This window comes from Coregonus lavaretus (assembly GCF_964263955.1).
Source record: "Coregonus lavaretus genome assembly, chromosome: 30".
Taxonomy (NCBI): Eukaryota; Metazoa; Chordata; class Actinopteri; order Salmoniformes; family Salmonidae; genus Coregonus; species Coregonus lavaretus.
In genome coordinates this window covers 2,576,171-2,603,819 of record NC_140017.1, presented here as the reverse complement: position 1 = coordinate 2,603,819, position 27,649 = coordinate 2,576,171, and the positions used below count along the sequence as shown (strand labels likewise).

General features: G+C 41.8%; 2 protein-coding genes across 2 annotated transcripts; one reads left to right on the top strand and one right to left on the bottom strand.

Annotated features, from left to right (window-relative positions):
- Positions 1 to 8,056: 8,056 nt before the first annotated feature.
- LOC311105919 (high mobility group protein B1-like) lies at positions 8,057 to 10,703 on the bottom strand. Its single transcript, XM_084148155.1, has 5 exons — positions 10,611 to 10,703; positions 9,527 to 9,689; positions 9,224 to 9,369; positions 8,940 to 9,114; positions 8,057 to 8,656 (listed from the first exon to the last, which is right to left on the bottom strand). The coding sequence occupies exons 2-5, from the start codon at positions 9,671 to 9,673 to the stop codon at positions 8,543 to 8,545; spliced, it is 582 nt and encodes a 193-aa protein (XP_084004281.1). The 5' UTR covers positions 9,674 to 9,689; positions 10,611 to 10,703; the 3' UTR covers positions 8,057 to 8,542.
- Positions 10,704 to 18,278: 7,575 nt separating this feature from the next.
- tex26 (testis expressed 26) lies at positions 18,279 to 27,243 on the top strand (the record flags this gene model as incomplete). The annotated part of the gene is made up of 8 exons (XM_084147926.1): positions 18,279 to 18,299; positions 18,406 to 18,589; positions 18,746 to 18,836; positions 18,959 to 19,121; positions 22,747 to 22,903; positions 23,692 to 23,868; positions 26,719 to 26,880; positions 27,110 to 27,243. The coding sequence occupies 8 exons, from the start codon at positions 18,279 to 18,281 to the stop codon at positions 27,241 to 27,243; spliced, it is 1,089 nt and encodes a 362-aa protein (XP_084004052.1).
- Positions 27,244 to 27,649: the final 406 nt, after the last annotated feature.

The following is a 27,649-nucleotide window of genomic DNA, read 5'->3' as shown; positions in this document are numbered from 1 at the left end:
ATTTGCAAATAAATTCATAAAAAATCCTACAATGTGATTTTCTGGAATTTCTTTCCTCATTTTGACTGTCATAGTTGACTTGTACCTATGATGAAAATTACAGGCCTCTCTCATCTTTTTAAGTGGGAGAACCTGCACAATTGGTGGCTGACTAAATACTTTTTTCCCCCACTGTATATGAAGCAAGCAATAGAACCCTTTTTGGTTCTATCCAGAACCTTATTTTCTAAGTCTAAGATGTTAGGTGACTTGGTGAGAGGTATCAGTAGCTTCATTGGGCAGGCCCGGCACCTGAGGGGCCATTTTAAATCAGTGGGGGCTACAACTGGTATCGCTTTAGAGCCCTAAAAGATAAGGTAGATTGGTCCTACTACTGTTCAAATGTACAAAAATGTATCTGAAATGTAGCCATACACATCAACAACTGTCGTTTTATATATAACACAAGAAAGATATTGGCCTCGGCCCCCATTGCGACATCCAAGTGTAACGAAATGCAGCTGTATCTGCCTACCAACACCCACAGATCAGCTTGACAGGATGAGCATCACTAGGCTATCAAAGATTCTTACAGGCTACATAACTTAACATTCATTAATTTGAAGAAAATACAACTATAGGCTACATTTCTGTCAAATTTGTGACACTATGCAATGAGTAAGCTGTGATAGGAGAACTGAGGATGGATCAACAGCATTGTAATAGTAACCGAATTGACCGAGTGAAAAGAAGGAAGCCTGTACAGAATACAAAATATTCCAAAACATGCATCCTGTTTGCAAAAAAGGCACTAAAGTAATACTGCAACAAATGTGACAAAGGAATTAACATTTGTCCGGAATGCAAAGTGTTATGTTTGGGGCAACTCCCATTAAACACATCATTGAGTACCACTCTCCATATTTTCAAGCACAGTGGCTGCATCATCTTATGGGTATGCTTATAATTGTTAAGGACTGGGGAGTTTTTCAGGATAAAAAAGAAACGTACTGGAGCTATGCACAAGCAAAATCCTAGGGGAAACCCTGGTTCAGTCTGCTTTCCACCAGACACTGGGAGATGAATTCACCTTTCAGCAGGACAAAAACCTAAAACACAAGGCCAAATCTACACTGGAGTTGCTTACAAAGAAGACATTGAATGTTCCTGAGTGGCTGAGTTACAGTTTTGACTTAAATCTACTTGAAAGTCTATGGCAAGACCTGAAAATGGTTGTCTAGCAATGATCAACAACCAATTTTACAGAGCTTGAAGAAATTTGAAAATAATAATGGGCAAATGTTGCACAATCCAGGTTTGGAAAGTTCTTAGAGAAATACCCAGAAAGACTCACAGCTGTAATCACTGCCAAAGGTGCTTCTATAAAGTACTAACTCAGGGGTGTGAATACTTATGTAAATTAGATACTTTGGTATTACATTTTCAATGAATTTGCTAAAATTCTAACAACATATTTTCACTTTGTCATTATGGGGTATTGTGTGTAGATAGATATTTTGAATTCAGACTGTAACACAACTAAATAGGGAATAAGCCAAAGAGTATGAATACTTTCTGAATGCCCATTTATGCACATTACATTAAAAAAATCAGCAAAACAACCAGTAGCATAAAGATTGTAAGCCAAAAACCATTTAGAAGAGTTGCCATCAAGTCAATTGCATCCAAACTTCCTCACAAAGGAAGCTCATTCACTGCAAGAAACTCCACAATTGCTGACACATAGCCGACTTCTTCCTAGCTGCTCTGTATTCACAAGAGTGGATATTTCTTGAGCTTGGTGTTTGTATTGTATAAATAATTTCAAATGCTCTTTATAAGAGGCATGCTTCGCTAGTCCTTTAGTGTTGCCATTGTCATGTTTCCAACTTGAGTAGCCAGTTTTAGTGAAAGCTCTGTCCGAATAAACATTGAAGCCACTCTCTAGTCTAGCATTCAAGCCACTCTCTGTGATTGAACCAGGCGCTACAAAAAGCCTGCTTTTTCCCACTGAACATGCGGCTTGGGTAAGTGTCAAGACAAACAGGTGCTTGATGTGGTGGAACCCTTATTCAGCGCTACCTAAACTTAACGAAGCTAGGTACTAGCTAGCCTAGCAGCTGTAGCTAGCTCTCTTCAAAAGTGACCAAGTTTTTTCCCTCTCTGTGAGAAAAAAACGGTAAATTTGACCGCGCCCTGGTATCCAATGAGCTTCCTAAACCCCCCCCCCCCCCCCCCACCCCTCCTCAGTGGACACCCGGGATATAGCCTTGGTCCCGGTCTGCACTACTGGCAGGCCTGGCATGGTAATTAATAATAATAATAATCATCATCATCATTTGGCAGGAGTTTATATTTGTCCTGTTACACACCAGAGTGTATTGGAAATGTGTTTTTTGCATATCCCAACTCCCCCGAGACACCCACAGGCAGTCAGGTCACGGCCAGGGCCATTGTACAGCATCCCTGGAGAAATTAGGGTTAAGTGCCTTCCTCAAGACACAAATTCTATCTGAGGGGGCCATGCCCTGTCATTGGGTTTAATTTAGGCCTGAATCACTCATGATAGTAGCTTATCCATAGCGATTCAGTGAGTCAGCGCTGTGGTCCAGTGGCACACACCCACTGCCCTCAGCCCACGAGCATCCCGCATAACCCAGACGTCACTTTCATTAGATGAACGAGATGCATTTAATTTACTAATGCTTGTTTCATGTTTTATACTCAGATGTAATGTTTTTTCGCCCATGATTAGTTACTTCTTCATGAAAAAATAAATGCATTGTTACTTTTTCATAAAATAAAATAAATAAATATATTATTCCTACTTGAAATTATTCTCATGTATTAGGTTGCTTTTTCGATTAGGGAAAGAGGCTGTTGAATGCAAAGAACAGGGTAGCTGAAACCCCAGAATCACTGTGTCGTGTCTAGTTGTTGTGTTGTGTCTAGTTGTTTTTCTCCCTCACCTGGACCCATGCCATATCCTTAATGTAGACCAACAATGGTCTATTTAAATGTTCCTCTACTATTATGCCAGCCAGTATCAGATGGAGAATTCATTCAGCTGCGTGTTACTCAGACAGAAGGTGAATGGGGGAGAAAAAAAATACCCACCAGACAGTCTTTGAAGGCTATAGCTTCCAAGGGGGCCAGAGGGAGAAAACATGCACAGAATATACATTTGCACTGAGCTGACATTAAGAGACTGTTTATCTGATCCTGACATTATTGAAATCTCTTTAGAAATCCACATACAGTGGCTTGCGAAAGTATTCACCCCCTTGGCAATTTTCCTATTTTGTTGCCTTACAACCTGGAATTAAAATAGATTTTTATTTGGATTTCATGTAATGGACATACACAAAATAGTCCAAATTGGTGAAGTGAAATGAAAAAAAATACTTCAAAACAATAAATAACGGAAAAGTGGTGCGTGCATATGTATTCACCCCCTTTGCTACGAAGCCCCTAAATAAGATATGGTGCAACTAATTACCTTCAGAAGTCACATAATTAGTTAGATTGCACACAGGTGGACTATATTTAAGTGTCACATGATCTCAGTATATATACACCTGTTCTGAAAGGCCCCAGTGTCTGCAACACCACTAAGCAAGGGGCACCACCAAGCAAGCGGCACCATGAAGACCAAGGAGCTCTCCAAACAGGTTAGGGACAAAGTTGTGGAGAAGTACAGATCAGGGTTGGGTTATAAAAAATATAAGAAACTTTGAACATCCCATGGAGCACCATTAAATCCATTATTCAAAAATTTAAAGAATATGGCACCACAACAAACCTGCCAAGAGAGGGCCGCCCACCAAAACTCATGGACCAGGCAAGGAGGGCATTAATCAGAGAGGCAACAAAGACACCAAAGATAACCCTGAAGGAGCTGCAAAGCTCCACAGCTGAGATTGGAGTATCTGTCCATAGGACGACTTTAAGCCGTACACTCCACAGAGCTGGGCTTTACGGAAGAGTGGCCAGAAAAAAGCCATTGCTTAAAGAAAATAATAAGTTCGCCAAAAGGCATGTGGGAGACTCCCCAAACATATGGAAGAAGGTACTCTGGTCAGATGAGACTAAAATTGAGCTTTTTGTCCATCAAGGAAAACGCTATGTCTGGCGCAAACCCAACACCTCTCATCACCCCGAGAACACCATCCCTACAGTGAAGCATGGTGGTGGCAGCATCATGCTGTGGGGATGTTTTTCATCGGCAGGGACTGGGAAACTGGTCAGAATTGAAGGAATGATGGATGGCGCTAAATACAGGGAAATTCTTGAGGGAAACCTGTTTCAGTCTTCCAGAGATTTGAGACTGGGACGGAGGTTCACCTTCCAGCAGGACAATGACCCTAAGCATACTGCTAAAGCAACACTTGAGCGGTTTAATGGGAAACATTTAAATGCCTTGGAACGGCCTAGTCAAAGCCCAGACCTCAATCCAATTGAGAATCTGTGGTATGACTTAAAGATTGCTGTACACCAGCGGAACCCATCCAACTTAAAGGAGCTGGAGCAGTTTTGCCTTGAAGAATGGGCAAGAATCCCAGTGGCTAGATGTGCCAAGCTTATAGAGACATACCCCAAGAGACTTGCAGCTGTAATTGCTGCAAAAGATGGCTCTACAAAGTATTGACTTTGGGGGGGGTTGAATAGTTATTCCGGTTTTGTGTCTTATTTCTTGTTTGTTTCACAACAAAAAATATTTTGCATCTTCAAAGTGGTAGGTATGTTGTGTAAATCAAATGATACAAACCCCCCAAAAATCAATTTTAATTCCAGGTTGTAAGGCAACAAAAAAGGAAAAATGCCATGGGGGGTGAATACTTTCGCAAGCCACTGTAACTACAATGTTGTTGATCCATCCTCCGGTATATCCTATAACAGCAATTCAACTCAGTAACTGTTTTAAAATCACCAGCAACTGAGTTAGGAAGGACACCTGTATTTTTGTAGTGACTGGGTGTATTGAAACCATCCAAAGTGTAATTAATAACTGCACCATGCTCAAAGGGATATTCAAAGTCTGATTTTGTTTTACCCATCTACCAATAGGTGCCCTTCTTTGCGGACCATTGGAAAACCTCCCTTGTTTTTGTGGTTGAATCTGTGCTTGAAATTCACTGCTCGACTGAGGGACCTTAATTGAACATAATTGTATGTGTGGGGTACAGAGATGGGGCAGTCATTTAAAAATCATGTTAAACACTATTATTGCACACAGAGTGAGTCCATGCAACTTATTATGTGACTTGCAGATTTGTACTCCTGAACTTATTTAGGCTTTCCATAACAAAAGGGTTGAATACTTATTGACTCAAGACATTTCAGCTTTTCATTATGGGGTATTGTGTGTAGATCAGTGACACATAATCCCAATTTAATACATTTTAAATTCAGGCTGTAATACAACAAAATGTGGGAAAAGTCAAGGGGTGTGAATGTTTTCTTAAGACACTTTAAATGCATCAACCTAATTCCCATATCTCTCACCATTGGCAACCTTTTCCACTTTCTGCACTCACACTGCCACCGTTTGTTAATTACAGGTAGAGAGACACATGTTAACGATAAAGATAGAGATAATTCAGACCATAATATAATTCCTTTTCCCAGCATTTCCTGTTTTGCGCACCCTTACTACTGCAGTGTACAATATGTCCTCTTTTTTATGTTTGGGAAATTACAGAAAGGGTGGATACTTCACAGATATATTAATTGCAACCTTTAAGTTTGAGAGAATTGTCTTTGTGTGGGAAAGGGCACACCCACTGGGAATAAAGAGCCGAATGGAGATACATGATCCTCCTGAGAGATAGAGAGAGAGAGAGAGAGAGAGAGAGAGAGAGAGAGAGAGAGAGAGAGAGAGAGAGAGAGAGAGAGAGAAGAATTACACTAGTCTTTATAACTCTAACAGTGGGAATTTTGCACAAATTGACATAATTAAGTCAGGCATTCGTAACAAAACACATTACAAAGAAAGCAGCAAATTATTTTTTTTATTCCTTCCAGCTCATAGTGGAGAAATGGGCCTCAACAGTGCATCTCCAGCAAACGCTGTGAATTCTTGGTGGTCCTGCCATGTTCATCTCCTTCTCATGTGTCCTTCTCCATATCTTCTTTGGGTGGCAAACCTACCTTTCCATAAAGGGCACCACCAACTGGACTTGCATAGTACTGACATTCACTTGTATTCTACTGCCATTATTGTGCAACTCGATCACAAAAATATAACCTGGTAGATGGTTAATACTGTATATTTATTAGATCATTTTTTAAAATTAGATTCAATAATTTCAGATGATAACCTTGATTTTAAATGGTCATATGAAATCTATACTACCTTCAGAGAGCATTCACACCCCTTGACTTTTTCCGCATTTTGTTGTGTTACATCCTACATTTTAATGGATTAAATTGAGATGTTGTGTCACTGGCCTATACACAATACCCCATACTGTCAAAGTGGAATTATGCTTTTCGAAATGTTTACAAATTAATAAAAAGCTGAAATATCTTGAGTCAGTAAGTATTCAACCCCTTTGTTATGGCAAGTCTAAATAGGTTCAGGAGTACAAATTTGCTAAACACGTCACATAATAAGTTGCATGGACTCACTCTGTGTGCAATAATAGCGTTTAACATAATTTTTGAATGACTACCTCATCTCTGTACCCCACACATACAATTATCTGTAAGGTCCCTCAGTCGAGCAGTGAATTTCAAACACAGATTCAACCACAAAGACCAGGGAGGTTTTCCAATGCCTTGCAAATGCTTCTTTATGTACAGGCTTCCTTCTTTTCACTCTGTCATTTAGGTTAGTATTGTGGAGTAACTAAACTGTTGTTGATCCATCCTCAGTTTTCTCCTATCACAGCCATTAATCTGCAACTGTTTTATTGGTAGATGGGTGAAGAAAAAAAAAGCAGACATTGAATATCCCTTTGAGCATGGTGAAGTTATTAATTACACTTTGGCTGGTATATCAATACACCCAGTCACTACAAAGATACAGGCGTCCTTCCTAACTCAGTTGCCGGAGAGGTAGGAAACCGCACAGTGATTTCACCTTGAGGCCAATGGTGACTATAAAACAGTTACAGAGTTGAATGGCTGTGATAGGAGAAAACTGAGGATGGATCAACAACATTGTAGTTACTCCACAATACTAACCTAAATGACAGAGTGAAAAGAAGAAAGCCTGTATATAATACAAATATTCCAAAACATGCATCCTGTTTGCAATAAGGCACTTAAGTAAAACTGCAAAATAATGTGGCAAAGAAATTAACTTTATGTCCTGAATACAAAGCGTTATGTTTGGTGCAAATCCAACACAACACATCACTGAGTACCACTCTTCATATTAAGCATGGTGGTGGCTGCATCATGTTATGGGTATGCTTGTAATCGGCAAGGATTAGGGAGTGTTTTTAGGATAAAAATAAACGGAGTAGGCAAAATCCTAGAGGAAAACCTGGTTCTGTCTGCTTTCCAACAGACACTAGGAGAAAAATTAACCTTTCAGCAGGACAATACCCTAAAACACAAGGCCAAATATACACTGGAGTTGCTTATCAAGACGACATTGAATGTTCCTGAGTGTCTTAGTTAATTTAAACTTAAATCGACTTGAAAATGTCTGTCTAGCAATGGTCAGCAACCAACTTGACAGAGCTTGAAGAATTGTTTTAAGAATAATGGGCAAATATTGTACAATCCAGCAAAGCTGTAATCACTGCCAATGGTGATTCTAACATGTACTGACTCAGGTGTGTGAATACCCATGTAAATGAGATATTTCCATATTTCACTTTCAATAAATGTGCTAAAATGTATACAATCATGTTTTCACTTTGTCATTATGGGGTATTGTGTGCAGATAGGTAAAACATTTTTAAAAATCATTTTGAATTCAGGCTTTAACACAACAAAATGTGGAATAATTCAAGAGGTATGAATACTTTCTGAAGGCACTGCATGTACTGTGTAAATATTTATCGAAGTCAACCTAATGCCTTATGTAGCTTATGGTAAATCTTCAAATAAACAACAAAAACAATTATTTTAAAAAAGACCTTTATTTAAGACATTCCTGAATGTCAGCTGCATTTGTTATCAGAGTGGTATTCAAAGAACAATAAAAAGACCTTGTGACAAACATATGAAAAAATATCCTTTAAAACAAATACAGAAACAAAAAATGACACTAGCTCCCAGAAATCTGATTTGAGAGATGCACACCTAAAGATAATGTATTACTTTGAGAGATGCACACCTAAAGATAATGTATTACTTCCATACTGATGTATAATCCTCCAAAGCAGTTACAGGCAAGGGCAACAACAACAAAATAACAAAAAACAAGACATGTAGTGTTAACTTTAACCAGTTAGGGAGCGTAACACCACCCATCATTAAAACATTAAATATACACACTGCCTAATTCATGTGTTCTCGTTGCATCTGGGTCTGTTTGGAGATGTAAGGTGTGTACATTAGGGTTACATAGCATTAAACAAGAATGTAAGCTCCAACAGCAGGGAGGCTACTCGTCATCATCCTCATCGTCGTCGTCTTCTTCCTCCTCCTCCTCTTCGTCATCAGCAGCTGCGGAGGAGGCCGTATCCACTCTACCATTGGTGCGGTATGATGCGATATCCTGTGGGACATAACATAATTATTTATAGAGCCCGACTGATATGTTTGGATCCAATACCGATATATCTGCCGACATACTATTTTAAAGCGGGAAAATTAAGTGTACTTTTCCCACACTGAATTCTCAAATTGCGATCCAAAAGAGCAATTGTCCAAGAAATATGCTTCAAATGTTGGTTAATTACATTGTGACAATGACTATTGAATAGAGGATAATCCAGAAAAGCAGGAATTCCAGTCCGTGAAAAGCCCATCTCTGTAAGTTGTAATAGAGCCCTGCTAACCTTGTCGTATTTCTCCTTCAGCGTGGCAGCCTTCTTCTCGTATGGCTTCTTCTCCTCAGCTGCAGAGCTGTTCCACATCACTCCCAGCTTCTTAGCAGTGTCTCCGATGGACAGGCCTGGGTGCTCACTCTTTATCTTGGCACGGAAGTCAGCACAGAAGATGAAGAACGCAGACCTGAGAAACAAAAACAAAAGAAAACAATGTAAATTCACAGGGAAGTTTAATTCGCCTCTAGAATTGCTATCCAGTCTGCCATGCAAACCCAGTAAATGATGGTACGTACGGCGGTCTCTTGGGGGCATTGGGATCCTTAAACCTCTTCTTTTTCTGGCCATTGGGTGGGATGTAGTTCTTCATTTCGCTCTCATAGCGGACCTTGTCTTGCTTTGCCATGTCTTCAAACTTGCCTTTTTCTTTAGGAGACAAGGGCTGGATGTAGAGGTATAAATTCAGATTACACATCTACATGGCCACAAGGTCACTCAAGTGTAACAAAACATACCAAGGTGGAAATAAATCCATAACCATTCTGAATATGTACCAGAAACATGTCACTTCACAATCATTCACTGGTGTGTAATGCTACCTTCCATCGCTCTGAGCATTTCTTGGAGAACTCAGCGAAGTTGACACTGCCTTCGGGGTGTTTCTTCTTGTGCTCAGCCCTGCAGGTCTGCACGAAGTAAGCATATGAGGACATCTTGCCTCTCGGCTTCCTAGGATCTTTCCCCATGGTGACTTGTGTAGGTCTAGTAGGAGAGGATATACATACAGTTTCAAAAACATAACAAGGACAAATTCACCCTGAGCTTTGGCCATATTCAATGAGTGTCCCCTAGCTTCCCATAACAAAGAATGGGGGCGTGCACATTTGTCTCGCCCTTTCTTGAAAATAAACATTTGTAATCGCTAATAATGGTAACTAGCTGCATGACTGCAAAACCTTTTTTGCTACTGTTTGCAACTAATTAAATGTGCGATTATGCAGAGGGCTGGTGTAACTAGCAAGCTACAATGGCAGTTGCTAGCTTCGAATCCAGCCCCCTCTGAACACCAAAACACAGCATAGAATTACTAGCTAGCTATCATGGATCCATCCCATTGTTGTGTCGTAGGTAACGTTAATAGCTAGCTAACTAGCCATGCAGTGCGCTAGTGAGCCGTTATAGCTAACTAACGTGTTAGTGTTGCAAAAGAAAAATGAAGACCTCAAATCTGAATCGTATAAAATGGGACAAAACAAAAACAACCAGCTACGTTACAGCAAAGAAAATCAAGATGCTCTGTTAACGTTAGCTAATGTCAACGCAACGGGCTTGCTTGTTTGTTAGCCACAGCTAGCAGCTAGCTAGAGCAAAAATAACTAACGTTAGCTAGATAGCAAGCTAGATGTAATACAGTATAGCTAGTTAGATATGTCTGGCTTCCATTAGTTTTTAAAACCAACTAACGTTATTGAAGTCATGAAGATGTTTTAGGTGGTGCCTGATAAATGTGCTGGCTAGCGGTCTTTTGTTAGCCCATATTTACATAGCTAGTTAGCAAGCGAATGTTTTAAGAATGCTCAGCACAATACACAAATTATTTGAACAAAAATAAATAATTGCCATGTTCTTATTTCCCATAATTCGCTATATATTCTTGCAAATATTTTGGGTGTAAATACATACCGTCAGTTAGCTAGCCAGCTAACGTTACGCTTCAACAAACAACAATGGGACAATGATTAATATTCTGCTAGTAGCACAAACAATGACGTCACTTTCATATGGTAATATAGAATCCTTCAAAATAAAAGCACGCATTTCTAAACATTGAAATGTGGATCTTCTTCTTCGGTGGGGTTTTTGTCAAGTGGCCAGGGTTCCGGTCTAGAAGAACGGTTTCGACTGCTCCTACAGTTTTGCTTCCGTACTGCAGATGCCCGGCACAGAAATACAATTTCCATTCAGGGCCACATAGAGATGTTAGATTTGAAAATTCCTAATAAAACACTTTAGTGCACAAAACATCCATTGAATTATTAAAATACGTTTATATTCATCCAACGTCTGCCATGTTTTTCGCTGCTCGCGCTGCTCTCTGTGATGTTGGTCGTATAAACTGGATGCAAATGCTGGTCCATATAAACCGGATGCAACCCGGATATAGACGGTCAATGAATCAGCGTATGCAAATGTCAGTAGATTACCTTGAAAACAACGGGCAGACATCTTGGACGCAGTCTCCAATTCTTATTTACCTCAGTGGTTTTAGTAGCCTTGTACGAACCATCCTAATTTAGCGAAACAGAATGTAAGCTCGCCAGATCAGGATGGTTCATATGAGGCTAGGGTTTTAGGGCAGACAACATCCAAAACGTTGTATTGCCGCCCACTACTGTATTCAAAGTTTAAAAAACAAACATATTTGATGGGGGAAACTAACTTTACTCCTCACAACTAAAATAGTAGACAAAACAAAGCAAAACAGACTCCCGCTTCTTCCATTCTTCAAAGTTCCATGTCTTCCCAGTCCGGCTCTGGGGCCTGAGGGTAGTACAGCACCTGACAGCCTTTCATGTAACTCCTTCGCTGAGAAGTCCTCCAATCTCAAAAACCGCTCTGCCGCATCCACAATGATGTCCATCTTTCTAGACTTTTCTCCACTTTGGCAGTGCCGTTGATCACCATAGACATAAAGAGTACTAAGTTCACCTTCTTAACCTGTATAATATTTGGGTCCTGCTGATGAGAGTCAAACCCTGTAGCCTGCAGTGAAGGCCTATCCACCACCGTGGACTCTTCAGGACCATTCGCTCCCTCAACCCTTTTGACAGCCGCTGCATATGAAATGTTCTGGTTGGCCCTGACTTTAGCCATTTTCCTTCACCCTCATCGGGCATTCCAATGATGAGGCAACATGGTTCCCTCCACAATTGCAACATTTCACATGATCAAAACTCGAACCACACTCAATATGATCTTCTCCACAACTTTCACACCGTGGCTTATTTCTTCTACAAACACTTTCCACATGTTCAAAGGCACTACAACGATCACAATCTTGGGACAAACGCTCTTACACAATAATTAATATACCCCAACTTCACCTCGATATGGAGGGACTCCGCTTCAAAAAACAAAAGAACAGATACTCTTCACGTTCTCTCCATCAACTACTCAATTCATCCGACGTGCATCAATCACTCCAGGGATATTTTTCATTTCTTCCAATTCGACTTCCCACGAAACGGCAGATATTACCCCCTTGAGGGGTGCCCTGCTCCGAAGAGCTACGCACGACACGACAACATTCTCGACTCGAGTACAACGCAACACAAGCTCTTTCTGCTTATCAGAAGTTCACTAAATCAAAACAAGTCCACTTCTCGTAATCCTTACTGCATTTACTTTACCCATCACTCTTTTTTTGGATATTTCGAATGGATCCGCCCCTCCTCAACAAACCACACTACTACAAGATAAGAAGGGGCATTCGCAGAGAATTCCAATTTGTTTTCCTGCACTACTTTGGTCCTTTTTCCATTCTTTTGGACCATTGTCCTTCTTGCTTTTACCGCCATTAGTTTCAAGTTCACCACCTGCTCCAGCTTCCACCATCTTTCACTAGTTCCTAGGAGTCTCCCCCTGACAGCAATGTGGAGAACTAATTCAAGAGATAATACATGTAAATTCGATTTTTATTGTGCTTATAAGCAAATGCAAGAAGGACTTTATGGAAACAATTACAAAAAACATGTAAGACCACTATCGAAAAATACAATGTCCAGATTGGTATGTTCTCAACATTGTGATTTAGAGAAGAAACAATTATACGTGCTGAGGTAAAAGTGGGTTTGGGAATACTCAGTAGGGTCTGTAGAATCTATATATAGTCAGTGGTGGAAAAAGTACCCAATTGTCACACTTGAGTAAAAGTAAAGATATCTTATTAGAAAATGACTCAAGTAAAAGTGAAAGTCACCCAGTAAAATCCTACTTGAGTAAAAGTCTAAAAGTAATTGGTTTTAAATGTACTTAAGTATCAAAAGTAAAAGTAAAAGTATCAATCATTTCAAATTCCTTATATTAAGCAAACCAGACGGCACCATTTTCTTGTTTTTTAAATTTACGGATAGCCAGGGTTGTCAGGGAAAATGTATGGAGTAAAAAGTACATAATTTTCTTTAGGAATGTAGTGAAGTAAAAGTAAAAGTTGTCAAAAATATAAATAGTAAAGTAAAGTACAGATACCCCAAAACACGACTTAAGTAGTACTTTCAAGTATTTTTACTTAAGTACTTTACACCACTGTATATAGTGTTATTTTTTGGCCGACTGAGGTCTAAATATCTAGCAGCACTTTGTACTCCACCCACTCCATTGGTCCCAATACAATACACTATAGGCCTATAAATTACATATTGGCTTATAGAGAAAAAAAGATTCTATGTGCCAAAGTAAAAGTGTGATTAGGATCACTCAGTAGGGTCTGTATAATCTATACCCTGAGTGTACAAAACATTAGTATTGAGTTGCACCCCCACTTTTGCCCTCAGAACAGCTTCAATTTGTCAGGGCATGGACTCTACAAGGTGTCGAAAGCATTCCACAGTGATGCTGGCCCATGTTGACTCCAATGCTTCCCACAGTTGTGTCAAGTTGGCTGAATGTCCTTTGGGTGGTGGACCTTTCTTGATACACATGGAAAACTATTGAGCGTGAAAAACCCAGCAGCGTTGCAGTTCTTGACACAAACTGGTGTGCCTGGGCCCGCCTGGCACCTACTACCATACCCCGTTCAAAGGCACTTACATTTTGTGTCTTGCCCATTCACCTTCTGAATGGCACACATACACAATCCATGTCTCAATTGTCTCAAGGCTTAAAAATCATTCTTTAACCTGTCTCCTCCCCTTCATCTACACTGATTGAAGTGGATTTACCAAATGACATCAATAAGGGATCATATCTTTCACCTGGATTCACCTGGTCAGTCTATGTCATGGAAAGAGCAGGTGTTCTTATTGTTTTGTATACTCAGTGTATAGGTTGTTATTTCTTGGTGGACTGAGGTATAAATCCCTAGCAGCACTTTCTACTCCACCCTCTCCATTGGCCACAGCGCAATACACTGTTTTTGAAACACCAAATACCTTTTGGACTGTAGATCAAAAGTAGAGTAAGTCAATGACACTATATATAGATTCTACAGACCCTACTGAGTAATCCCAGCCACACGTTTACTTCGGCATATAGAATCGTTTTTTCTCTATAAACCAATATGTCATTTATAAGCCTACAGTGTATTGCTTTGGGACCAATGGAATGGGTGGATTAGAAAGTGATGCTGCATATATAAACCACAGTCATCCAAGAAATAACACTATATATAGATTCTACAGACCCTACTGAGTAATCCCAACCCCACTTTTACCTTGGCACATGTAATATTTGTTTTCTTTATGAGCCAATATGTAATTAATATACAGTGAATGGAGTGGGTGGAGTAAGGAGTCACCAGCACTCTGTATCAAACACGTTGGTCAGCACAAGAGACCAATTTATGTTTTGCAGACTCTATTGAATAATTCTAATTACATATATTTCTTTAAATATAGCTTTCAACATACCAGTATTGGTGTAAACGTTCTAAAGAAATGCTGGTATAAATATTACAATATTATAAATAAAAGAATGTCAAATTATCCATGAATTGTTTTCAAAGGTGGTTGCAATACTGTGAAAACAGTTGTACTGCACTAGCGTGCCAACAAAATAATCGATTTCTCAAAGTTTAGCTTGTCTTTGCAAGGGGACTCTTATTTTTTGTTTACATCCCACGATCGTGGTGCCAGCATAATATCCTGCTGCTAGGAGAACGGTAATGGGACGATGCTAGCCAGCTTCGATGAGCGGTATTTTCGCTGTGCGATGTCTGCATACATTGTGGCTCCTATTGGCTGCCGCCAACTCATTGGAGCATCTGATTGGGCGCTTGCTTTCCACATCTCTTACTGGAGATGTCGAATGATTGGTCGTCTTTCTAGACACTTCAGAGTTTGAGGGGATTCGATTATTTGGCGCAGGTTGCCCCGGTAGAAGGAGTTTGCACCAGGTGAAAGGTCATTGCTTTCGTTTTGGAAACGGGCTGCCTCCGGGGCGTGAGCCAGGTGCCCGGACCTAGCTCTGGCCAATGGCGAAGTCGGCTCAAAACAAAAGTGATGTAGTAGTATTGAGCACGTGGAGTAATGAGCATTATATCATGGCATTGTTGAATACATGTTTCTGATTGGCTTGAAGAGCATTCTAGAGGTGCATTATTTCCCTTTATAAACTGGGTGGTTCTAGCCCTGAATGCTGATTGGCTGAAAGCGGTGGTATATCAGACCGTATACCATGGGTATGACACAATATTTATTTTTACTGCTCTAATTACGTTGGTAACCAGTTTATAATAGCAATAAGTCACCTCTGGGGTTTGTGATATATGGCCAATGTGCCACGTCTAAGGGCTGTGTCCTGGCACTCCACGTTGCGTCGTGCTTAAGAACAGCCCTTAGCCGTGGTATATTGGCCATATACCACACCTCCTCAGGCTTTATTGCTTAAATAAGGCACAGTATATTTGCATGGTAGAATTCAATGGCTGTAGTTCATTCTTACATGTTCTATGTTTGAGCTGCTTTTGAAAGCAAAAGTCGAATTGAAAACATTATTGGTATTGTTGAATTTGATTTTCATAATAGCAAGCTAGGACTGAAGGTTTGGTTAGCTAAACTACCAAGTCTGTTTTTTGGTTACCAAGACAACTACTGTCACTATATAGTAAACTTGCTAGTGTAGCTACTTCAGTGGATGTTGAACACATTTGTCCCTGCAAATGAGCGCGTCGTGGAACACAACTTCCACCTCGTTCATTATTTTCCAGAGAACGCATAGCCCCTTGTTGATTATCCCTTACGTATTCTGTGTTTTCACATGCAAAAGTGATTGCATTTTATAAAAACGCTTTATCTACCTTCCCAATGAAAACTAATTTGAAAATTCAAACATATATGTTATGGTTGACAACACAGTCACGACCTCTGCAGCCAGAATAACAGCAAAATGTATTGCGTTGCGTTTGTTTAAGCTGTTTATCCCGCTTATACCACAGTTACCAAAAAAAAAAAACAATATCAGCACACATCTACCGGTAGATTTGTTTTTACATCTTTGATATTTTCATTTATATAAGCAAATTCATACTTTCTCAGCTTTTGGTTGCTAGAGATGCGACCCCAGACGTTCGTTTGATAAGTTCGATATTTATGGATGTGAACCAGTCGTTCGTTCTTTATGTTCTGTTGCCATGGTGTCTGGCAACGTTCTTATCCCCTAGCTAAGGCTAACACATTCATGACCTCTGCTGCCAGAATAACAGCAAAGTAGTTGTTTTCTATTGACATTCATTTGGATAAATCCATAACAATGTGCTGATAATGCCCGATTTTGCCTGGTATAGCTAGAAAATGTTGCCTTCTCATCAGGACACTCAACACTGTTCATTACAAGGAGATCGAATTGCATATCAAACACTAGCTAGGTAGACGCTAGCTAAATAGTTTGTTGCTAGCAAACCTGCCAAAATGACAATCAAATTCAAAAATATCAGTTGCTGAAAACAGCTGGTCAAACTACACTGAACAAAAATATAAACGCAACATGTAAAGTGTTGGTCCCATATTTCATGAGCTGAAATAAAAGATCCCAGAAATGTTCTATATGAACAAGCATTTCTCCTTCGCCAAGATAATCCATCCACCTGACAGAAGCTGATTAAACAGCATAATCATTACACAGGTTTTTGCTGGGGACAATAAAAGGGCACTCTAAAATGTGCAGTTCTGTCACACACCACAATGCCACAGATGTCTCAAGTTTTGAAGGAGCGCGCAGTTGGCAAACTGACTGCAGGATGTTTGCCTGTGCTACAGAAGGCTATATCAGTCCGCTAATACAGGACTAGTAAAGGCCCAGTGCACTACTAAAAATAAAAGACAAAAAATGCACGCATATCAACCAATCAGCATCCAGGATCCAAACAACCCGTTTTATAATTAAGCAATAAGGCATGAGAGAGTGTGGTATATGGTCAATATACCATGGCTAAGGGCTGTTCTTATGTACGACGCAAAGCGGAGTGCCTGGATACAGCCCTTAGCCGTGGTATATTGGCCATATACCACAAACCCCTGAGGTGCCTTATTGATTTTATAAATTGGTTACCAACGTAATTGGAGCAGTAAAAATAAATGTTTTGTCATACCTGTGGTATACGGTCTGATATACTACGGCTGTCAGCCAATCAGCATTCAGAGCTCGAACAACCCAGTTTATAATGATTGATTGGCCCGTTCATGTCACGGGCCATAGACTGGTGCACCGCAGTTCAGCATAATCGAACTCCCTCAATGTTTCAGTTCGGCCGAAATGAATACATCGTTAAAACCTCTGAAACCTCTGCAAAATCAAAGAAAAAGGGCAAGTAAAATATAATTTCTATTAATCAATCAAACATACACTTATTGGAGAGGTTGTGATGGGCTTTGGGATATGGTCATCTCGTCTTTCTAGACGAGTTTTTGTCAGCAGTTGCGTGCATAAAATTTAGATTTCTGAAGATTAAGACATCTTTGCAAGAGCAAAAGCAAAGAAAAGAGGTTGTAAAATACTGTAGTGACACATAGGAACCTCATTAGGAGGTTCGGACGTCTTGGAGGTAACAGTTAAGGAGTTGGCTTTGGTTTGCTGATAGCTGCTTTGACTATAGCAGGCACATTTGTTTGTGTCAAATTTGGAAATATTTGTAAATAATATTTTAAAAAGCAACTCCAAAAAGTGTTAGTTTGTTCCCTGGTCTGCCCCACACATTGGCTGTATTATATGGCCCCACAACAGATCATCATAACCGCTGGCCATTGATGGAGAGTTGCTGTGATTGCATTCACATGTATGGCCTCTTACAGAACATAAAACGGACACTTGCAAACACAACAACATAGCCTATTCCGCAGGCTGTAATAAAACAGAGATAGCCTTTAATAAAACAGTGTAACCACCAGTAACCCAGTCTACCGCCCTTGGTGCACCTAGCCAAGCGTGATGCTGAATCTTTCATGTGGGTCCAAGCCCCCCAGACAGCACAGCATCAATCATCACATTGCCCTCGCGGCTATTGTGTAATTCACAGGTATTGTTGTGGATCTCCTATAACAACCAAGGCCTCCAGCACACACTCGCACCCAGTGGCACACTACGGAGCCCTGAAATCAAGTTTTCTAGACAGGCCAAATTTAACAATGCAAACTCAAGATGACGAATCCTGCGGACCGGGTAGGCCTACAACTGAGGTGTCATAATTTCTGACGTCATAATTGTTATTAGGTAAAATTACATTGGTTGCGTATTTTTCATGACTTTCTTTCACTTGTCATTTAAGCACCACGGAACTGTCCCAGAGCATCATCAAACGGATGCTCGACAAATTTGCCTGACACATCCATCCCAGGCAGAGTTGGAGAAGAGATGTGTGCATTTGTCTCCAGACATCACGCCCAATAACCAAAATATTCAGATTTCTGGAAACGTTTTATCACGAGCGAAAACAGCCATGGCAGCCGTGGGTGAGTTGCCTCAGATTACCAGGCATTAGACTTTTTGGGGCGGTTTCTCGGACTCTGAGCGTAGTCCTGCACTTTTTAGGACTATGCCCGGGAAACCGCCCCTTTATACTGATTTAAATTCGATATTGTCTATTAACTTGATATTTGATATTTCAGATGACAGACAAATGTGGGAGTGGGACCCATATGAAACATCTCAGAAAAGAGATTTTATTTATCGACCCAGTTCATCAACACCAGTTTTACCGTAGGCCTGAAAAGATTATTGACTATTCATGAATTAATTTCCATTTCATTATGTTGTTTATATTATTCACATTTAGGCTATGGCTTACTATACATTTTCCCCATTTGTGAAATCCTTTTCAGTCCTACAACGACAAGAGCCTATAGAAACTCCTATGCTCTAGCAGGTCCTGTGGGCGCCACTGTGTACAATGAGGACTTCTGTTGGAAGCCAGCCGCTAAACCTGACAGCATTCGCTCAGGATCAGCCTCTGGGAACAGGAGGAACAACCCACATCCCAGTCAGGTACAGAGCCACATCCACACTCAATCCTCTGGACATGAAGTATTTAGTAAAGTCTAAACTTCCATTACCTTTTTGCAGAAAGAAAAGCTTCTTAACAAACATTAATCTAACATTTAGCTAACTAACCTGTCTGTATCCTCTGGTGCCCCTATCCAGGGTAGCATTTGAAATGGCACCCTATTCCCTACATAGTGCACTACTTTTGAACAGGGCCCATTGGGCTCTGGTCAAAAGTAGTGCACTGTACACTCTTAGAAAAAGGGTTTCAAAAGGGTTCTTCGGCTGTCCCCATAGGGGAAACATTTTTGGTTTCAGGTAGAGCCATTTTTGGTTCCAGGTAGCCCTTTTGGGTTCCATGTAGAATCCTCTGTAGAAAGGGTTCTACATGGAACTCAAAAAGATTCTACATGGAACAAAAAGTGTTCTTCAAAAGGGGTTCTCATATGGGGACAGACGAAAAACCCTTATAGTCACAGCCGTATATATTCCCCCTCAAGCCGATACCACGACGGCCCTAAAGGAACTACACTGGCTTTTATGCAAACTGGAAACCACATATCCTGAGGCCGCATTTATTGTAGCTGGGGATTTTAACAAAGCAAATTTAAATAAAACGCTACCAAAGTTCTATAAACACATTGAATGTAGTACTCGCTAAGGTAAAACACTAGATCACTGCTACTCGCCTTTTCGAGATGCCTACAAGGCCCTCCCCCGCCCTCCCTTAAGCAAATCAGATCACGACTCCATTTTGCTCCTCCCTTCCTATAGGCAGAAACTCAAACAGGAAGTACCCGTGCTAAGGTCTATTCAATGCTGGTCTGACCAATCGGAAATCCATGCTTCAAGATTGTTTTGATCACACAGACTGGGATATGTTCCGGGTAGCCTCTGAGAATAACAGGTTGACGTTTACATGGACACGGTGACTGAGTTCATCAGGAAGTGTATAGGGGATGTTGTTCCCACGGTGACTATTAAAACCTACCCAAACCAGAAACCGTGGATAGATGGCAGCATTCACGCAAAATTGAAAGCGCGAACCACCGCATTTAACCATGGCAAGGTGACTGGGAATATGGTTGAATACAAACAGTGTAGTTATTCCCTCTGTAAGGCAATCAAACAGGCAAAACATCAGTACAGAGGCAAAGTGGAGTCGCAATTCAACGGCTCAGACACGAGACATATGTGGCAGGGTCTACAGATAATCACCGATTACAAAGGGAAAACCAGCCATGTCGCGGACACCAACGTCTTGCTCCCAGACAAGCTAAATACCTTCTTCGCCCGTTTTGAGGATAACACAGTGCCACCGACGCGGCCCGCTCCCAAGGACTGTGGGCTCTCATTCTCCGTGGCCGACGTGAGTAAGACATTTAAGCGTGTTAACCCTCGCAAGGCTGCCGGCCCAGACGGCATCCCTAGCCACGTCCTCAGAGTATACACAGACCAGCTGGCTGGAGTGTTTACAGACATATTCAATCTCTCCCTATCCCCGTCTGCTGTCCCCACTTGCTTCAAGATGTCCACCATTTTCCTGTACCCAAGAAAGCAAAGGTAACTGTACTGTACTGACTATCGCTCCGTAGCACTCACTTCTGTCATCATGAAGTGCTTTGAGATTCTAGTTAAGGATCTTATCACCTCTACCTTACCTGACACCCTAGACACACTTCAATTTGCTCACCGCCCCAATAGATCCACAGATGATGCAATCGCCATCGCACTGCACACTGCCCTATCCCATCTGGACAAGAGGAATACCTATGTAAGAGTGCTGTTCATTGACTATAACTCAGCCTTCAACACCATAGTACCCTTCAAGCTCATCATTAAGCTCGGGGCCCTGGGTCTGAACCCCGCCCTGTGCAACTGGGTGCTGGACTTCCTGACGGGCTGCCCCCAGGTGGTGAAGGTAGGAAACAACATCTCCACTTCGCTGATCCTCAACACTGGGGCCCCACAAGGGTGCATGCTCAGCCCCCTCCTGTACTCCCTGTTCACCCATGACTGCGTGGCCAAGCACGCCTCCAACTCAATCATCAAGTTTGCAGACGACACAACAGTAGTAGGCCTGATTACCAACAATGATGAGACAGCCTACAGGAAGGAGGTGAGGGCCCTGGCGGAGTGGTGCCAGGCAAATAACCTCTCCCTCAACGTCAACAAAACGAAGGAGCTGATCGTGGACTTCAGGAAACAGCAGAGCGAGCACGTCCCTATCCACATTGACGGGACCGCAGTGGAGAAGGTGGAAAGCTTCAAGTTCCTCGGGCTGACAATCTGAAATGGTCCACCCACATAGACAGTGTGGTGAAGAAGGAGCAACAGAAATGTGGCTTGGCCCCTAAGACCCTCAGAAACTTTTACAGATGCACAATTGAGAGCATCCTGTCGTGCTGTATCACCGCCTGGTACGGCAACTGCACCGCACGCAACCGCAGGGCTCTCCAGAGGGTGGTGCGGTCTGCCGAACGCATCACCGGGGGCAAACTACCTGCCCTCCAGGACACCTACAGCACCCGATGTCACAGGAAGGCTAAAAAGATCATCAAGGACATCAACCACCCGAGCCAAGGCCTGTTCACCCCGCTATCATCCAGAAGGCGAGGTCAGTACAGGTGCATCAAAGCTGGGACTGAGAGACTGAAAAACAGCTTCTATCTCAAGGCCATCAGACTGTTAAATAGCCATCACTAGCCGGCTACCACCCGGCTAGTCAACCCTGCACCTTAGAGGCTGCTGCCCTATATACATAGACATGGAATCACTGGCCACTTTAATAATGGAACACTAGTCACTTTAATAATGTCACTTTAATAATGTTTACAAACTGCTTTTCTCATCTCATATGCATATACTGTATTCTATTCTACTGTATTTTAGTAAATTCCACTCAGACATTGCTCGTCCTAATATTTATATATTTCTTAATTCCATTATTTTATTTTTAGATTTGTGTATTGTTTTAGAATTGTTAGATACTACTGCACTGTTAGAGCTAGGAACACAAGCATTTCGCTGTATGTGACCAATACAATTTGATTTGATTTGATATAAAAAATGTTCCTAAGAGTGCAGGGTGCATCCCTGTTATTACTGCGTTCTTATTATTGTACCTGCCACGACTTCCTCCGAAGCTGCCTCCTTGCCTTGTTCAGGCAGGCTTCGGCGTTCGTCGTCACCGGTCTTCTAGCCACTGCCGCTCCTCATCTCATCATTCCATTTGTTTTGTCTTGTTTATTACACACACCTGGTTTCAATTCCCGTCATCAGTACCTGTATAAGTGTTCCCTCTGCCCCCTTGTCTTTGTGTGTGATTGTTTATTTTGGAGGTTGGTTTAGCTCGGTGGAGCGCTTGTATTTTGTATCGCCGGGATATTCACCCGTGTGCCTTGTTGTTTCCAGTGCGCTGTATATTTCCGCACTTGAGTGTTTGACGCATTGCTGCGTATCGCTGTGTCAACGGAATAATCCTGTTATTCTGTGATTTACCCTCCTGTGCCTGACTCCTTCAAATCACATCACCACAGTCCCTCTATCCTTTATTACTTATAATTCTAAGCTCTTTAGGCAGCGATGTATTGTATGAAAGGTGCTAAACATTATACATGTTTTCCAGTCATTCATGGTGTGGCGACTTCCCAAGGGCCTGAAGCAGAGCTCTGCATGTGGTTGGTCCCCCTGGAAAAGTCCTCCTTTTGAGGAAGAGATCCGAAACGCTCTGACTGCCCAGTACCGGTCCACCTACCAAACTGACTACCTGGGCATGCCTCAAGGTAGAGAGACTAGGGGGCATATCTGTCAATCATCTTAGAGTAGGATTGCTGATCTATGATCAGGTTCCCCCCCTCTCCGTGTAATCTTATTCATTAAGTTGTAAAAGGCTAAACTGATCCTAGATCAGCACTCCTACCCCGAGAGGCTTTATGAATATAGGCTCTGATCTGTGTCTGAAATTATACCCACACAACTTTTGTCCAGAGCCACACCCTGTTTCGAAGTACTGGTGTTTCAAAGTTCTCCCCACCATGAGTATCTCTATGACAGAGTATGATACTGTAATAATATACATTACATTACATTACATATCTAATATATGTAGGCTTACAGAAACTGTAAGGGGGAAAAAACAACTATAGGTGGCTCAAACTGAAGACGGAACCCCCCCCCCCAAACAAATATTTACCAGGATTCAATCAATCAATCAATCAGATAGGGCTATTCCTGATAGCAGAAGTGTTTTTTAATTGTACAGCACATAATATAATTATCAGTGAAGTTGCATGCACTAGATGACTTCTCAGCCAGGTTTGTGTCCGAACTTAACAGGTCTTGCCATGTAACGGTTCAGTTTCAAAATAACTCTTCTGTGGAACTAAAGCGCAATTCTGAAAGCGCTATCTCGAAACCATTACCTGCAATTGATTGAATCCCGGTAATTATGAGTTTTGGGGGGTTTTGTCTTTGAGCATTAGACAGCAGAACAACTTCACTCTAGTTGTTTGTTTCCCCTTACAGCGTTCCCCTTACATGTTTTCTCTTGTACACTTTCGTCTTTTTACAGGACTTCAGTTGAACCACCCGATTCTCGCTCCGCTGAACCACAAACGCCAAGTCCCTCACTGCACGCACACAGAGATGAGGCACAACTACCGCCAGCCCAGGCAACAGTCTGAACTGCAGGGCAACATGTCTCGCTACGGCAGTAACGCACTGCACGGCGTGGCCCCCAAGGGTATCGGTAAGTTATGGGCTGCCTGGCTGCATCCTATGAGTAGAGTGAAGTTGCCCCTAGACAGTGATCTTGAGTCAGTTTTGTATTTTCCCCACTAAACGTTAAGGTTAGGATTGGGGGAGGGGAAGCTGATCCTAGATCTGTACCTAGCGGCAGTGGCGGCTCCTGAAAAAATTCTCAGGGGGGGCAATTTTTCTGATGATTTAGGTGACCTACACACATTTAAAAAAAGATATGTCCAGCAACAACATGAAAACAGGGGCAGCATATAAGTCAATACCAGAAGCATTTATTGACTGATCTCAAAAGTGTTGGCTTACCAGGGTTGGTGGAGCCCTCAGTTTCATCTTTGCCTCGCAAAGCTAACTCAAACACTCCGCAAAACTTCACACACTGGATTAGCCGGCTGAGGATGTGGCGGTTCTTGCTAATGTCGTAGTAAATATATTTGTTATAGTGAATATGGAATATGATATGTTGAGTAAAATGTTGTGCTAAGATCTATTTAGGTCAGGAGCTGGTTATAAGTTCTGTTCCTATCCAATAACAATGGACAAAAGGGTCCTATCTTGTCAGCCTTGTCAGTTTCAGTTCTCCAGTAAACTTGTGATTATCAACACTAACCTCATCGTTGTGGCGGCGGACAGCTAGCCTGTATCCCTCATCCAGTTGAGTGGGAATGTTCACTCTCCCCAAAGCAGACAATCTCAAACAGCTATCCATGTGGGTCTTTGACAGCTCATGTTTCTTAATCTTTCCTGAAAGATGGTGCATGTCCGTTACACACCAGTCGCTGTCCAAGCGGTGCTGTCTGCCGTGCCGCCTTCAGGGTGAAAGAGTAAGCAGGGGGTAGCAGAAGACTGCATTAGCTACATCGCAGCCTGCTAGCCAGGTTTTTCGTTCGTACCAATTTTTGGAAAATCCTCGGGTGTAGGACTTCCCCCCCTTTAGTAGAAACCTGTTGAATTATTAAATTTGGTCTGGGAGGTCCTAATTGTTTCGTTGCCAATTTATCTTCATTTGTTCGCCGACAAAAAGGAACTTCTTTCAAAGACACAATCGAGTTGCACTGAAGCCTAGCCATTTTGATAGAAGTAGTGAATTGATTGACGCTGCTACCCGCTCTTTTCTTAGTTACGTTCATGGTTATATGTTACGTATGACGAAAGCGCGTAAGTGCAAGCCCTCAGAAACCCATAGAGATTGTATTGAAAGCTCTGATATTTGAAAAAAATAGATTTTACATGGGAGTCTATGACAGACTTCTGGGCGATTTTCAACCTGACTGAAATCGCCCCAAAAGGGGGGGGGGGGGGGCATTTGAAGCACGACTTTAGCCTGATTGGACATTTAGTGGCACTGTGGCAGATCAGACGTCTAGATTACAACACTGATAACTACTGTTGCCGTGATATAATTGATTAGAAAAAAAATCCCTTCCTTTTCCCGTTTGGCAGTGCGTCGCCCATATCGCCCTATTGAACACACCGCCCCTGCCTAGCGGAAACACTGGAGCCATCCTATAAGGCAGTGGCGGCCACTGATTGGCTGAATACCCGGGGCGCGAGGTGCTTGGAGTTGTCAACAAAGCAGCATGACAGAAATATGATGCCAAGTTTTTGAACTACCAGTAGTTTCTTTGAGAAGATATATAAAGCGATCTGTGCATTTGAACAACAGCATAAATACACCTATTTCACTTTTGCATGTCAAAAACTGAATGACCACTGCTGCACATGCTGCCACTGTTTTCAACAGATTAGATTCTACTATTTAGAACGAGCAGTCAGCTCACTTCACTTCATGAACCAGTGCACTAGGGAGAACGCAACAAGCATACAGATGCAATAAGTGAAAACACATTATCTAACTGGAGATAGCTAGCTAACATAATGTCACAAAGCATGATGCGCTAGCCAGTTAATTTTCATTCTGAAATAACTTCATATTTCCGATTTAGTCAGATATTCGTTTAGAAAGTATTGAAATCGGCATAGGAGCTAACTAACTAGAAAGCTATAGCTAGCTAGCTGCTTATCAAAGGTAGATAACTGGTTAATTTGACCAAAAAATCTAATTGTTTCTCAAAATTACTGTAGCTGGCTAATTAATTTGATAATGCTTTGTGAATCATCCGGTTTTCAGCTGTTTTAGTCCACACAACATGTCGCCCTGTCACCTACAGTAGAACCTGATGAACAACATGGGTGGAAACAATCAAATTGGCCATGCTTTTTTGTCCTACCAGATCCGCGATGAGAAGGTTCTAGCTAGTGTATCCCTCTGTCCTTCGACTCTTGTTGGATGTAGTTGTCCGGTTTATCAGGTCCCAGGCTCCCATGACTATTATGATGATTTATTTACAAGTTAATTATTGCTTTTTGCTTTAGCGCCGTCTGTACCTGATAGACCAGATCTAGTCTCACGTGCAGAAGTAAGCCGTCTGGCACGAGAGACTCATTTGAATTGCAGCAAATGTGATTTAAAACTGCTAAATGATCTATATGACCCATGACAAAATGTGTAGGAAATTAACTCTAAAATGCACAAGGTGGGGCCCCCCCCAACAAAATGTAGCCTAGGACCTCCAACAGGCGAGGGCTGGCTCTGACTGCATGTGTGGGTATGAATGTTGGTATGCAGACTGCGGTCCCTCATGATGAGTTTGGATTTTTTGTGGCCCCCACCCCCATCAAAGTTGCCCATCCCTGATATACGGAATAGGGTGCAATTTAATATTTTCCCACGCTGCACAATGTTGCTCATGGCTTAACTCAGGGGTAAAATAAGGCTAAAAGACCTACCTGGCTAATCACTTAGAGCTCTCAGTGTATCTCTCACCCCTTTCTGTTCCAGTTCCTACTGTTGTTCATGGTCACATCCACAACCAGGAGAACAGGTCCCAGTTGACCACCTACGACAGACACTTTGGAGGGAAAACGACTGATGTCTCGGCCGTGCTCCGCTCTCTACAACCCCAAGTGCTCCAGCAGTTCTGCAGACATCTACCTGACAAAGGTGAGCTATGGACTCTTATTATCAACTCTGACCCTATACTCCTAGTTACAAATCACTTCCCTGTTTGGTTGCTTGAAGTTGCCAATAAACGCTGATACTGGGTCAGTTTTGCATTTTCCCCACTAATGGTTAAGGTTAGGATTGGGGCAGGGGAATCTGATCCTAGATCTGTACCTAAGGGAAACTTCACCCTGTATTTATGTTGACTGATGTGTTGTTGTGTTTACAGATAAGGAGATTGTGCAGACATTTTTGCACCGAGCGCCCCCTGTCGGCCAGGTGAAGAGAGGGCCAAAGCCACATGTCCTCCCTCCTGCGTTGTCCAGGTCAGAGTGGATGTCTGACTGGCCTGGGCCCCTGTGATACTTAACTTTCTGTAGCATCCCCCCACAATCATGTGACAACCAGAGGCACAGTCTAGTTAACAAGTGCCTTTGTGGAATTGTGTGTACGAGTGTTTATGCTGTGTTTGTGAGTTTTATTTGCAGTGTTGTAACATTTCTGAAAATAAAGCCAATTAATCTAATGCAACGATACTTCCGTTTTACGTCTTCAATCTTACTATAACAGTACTGAATAACACCATTGTGTTACTTTTTTAGCATGCTGTACTGTAGATATCATAGAAGTGCAGTTTTACTTGCTTTGTTTTATCTAGTTGAATCAAATGCTTCTTTGGGACGGTGTTACCATAATTCCAAAACCAAACCTCAGATTTATCAATAGTAGGCCTACTTTTTTAGAAGGCGTCAGAATGAGGTTTCAGAGA

Coding starts and splice junctions, on each gene's coding strand:
- LOC311105919 (XM_084148155.1), bottom strand. CDS start 9,673: ATGGGGAAAGATCCTAGGAAGCCGAGAGGCAAGATGTCCTCATATGCT. Junction 9,370..9,526: donor AATGCTCAGAGCGATGGAAG/GTAGCATTACAC, acceptor CTCTACATCCAG/CCCTTGTCTCCTAAAGAAAA. Junction 8,657..8,939: donor TGAAGGAGAAATACGACAAG/GTTAGCAGGGCT, acceptor TATGTCCCACAG/GATATCGCATCATACCGCAC.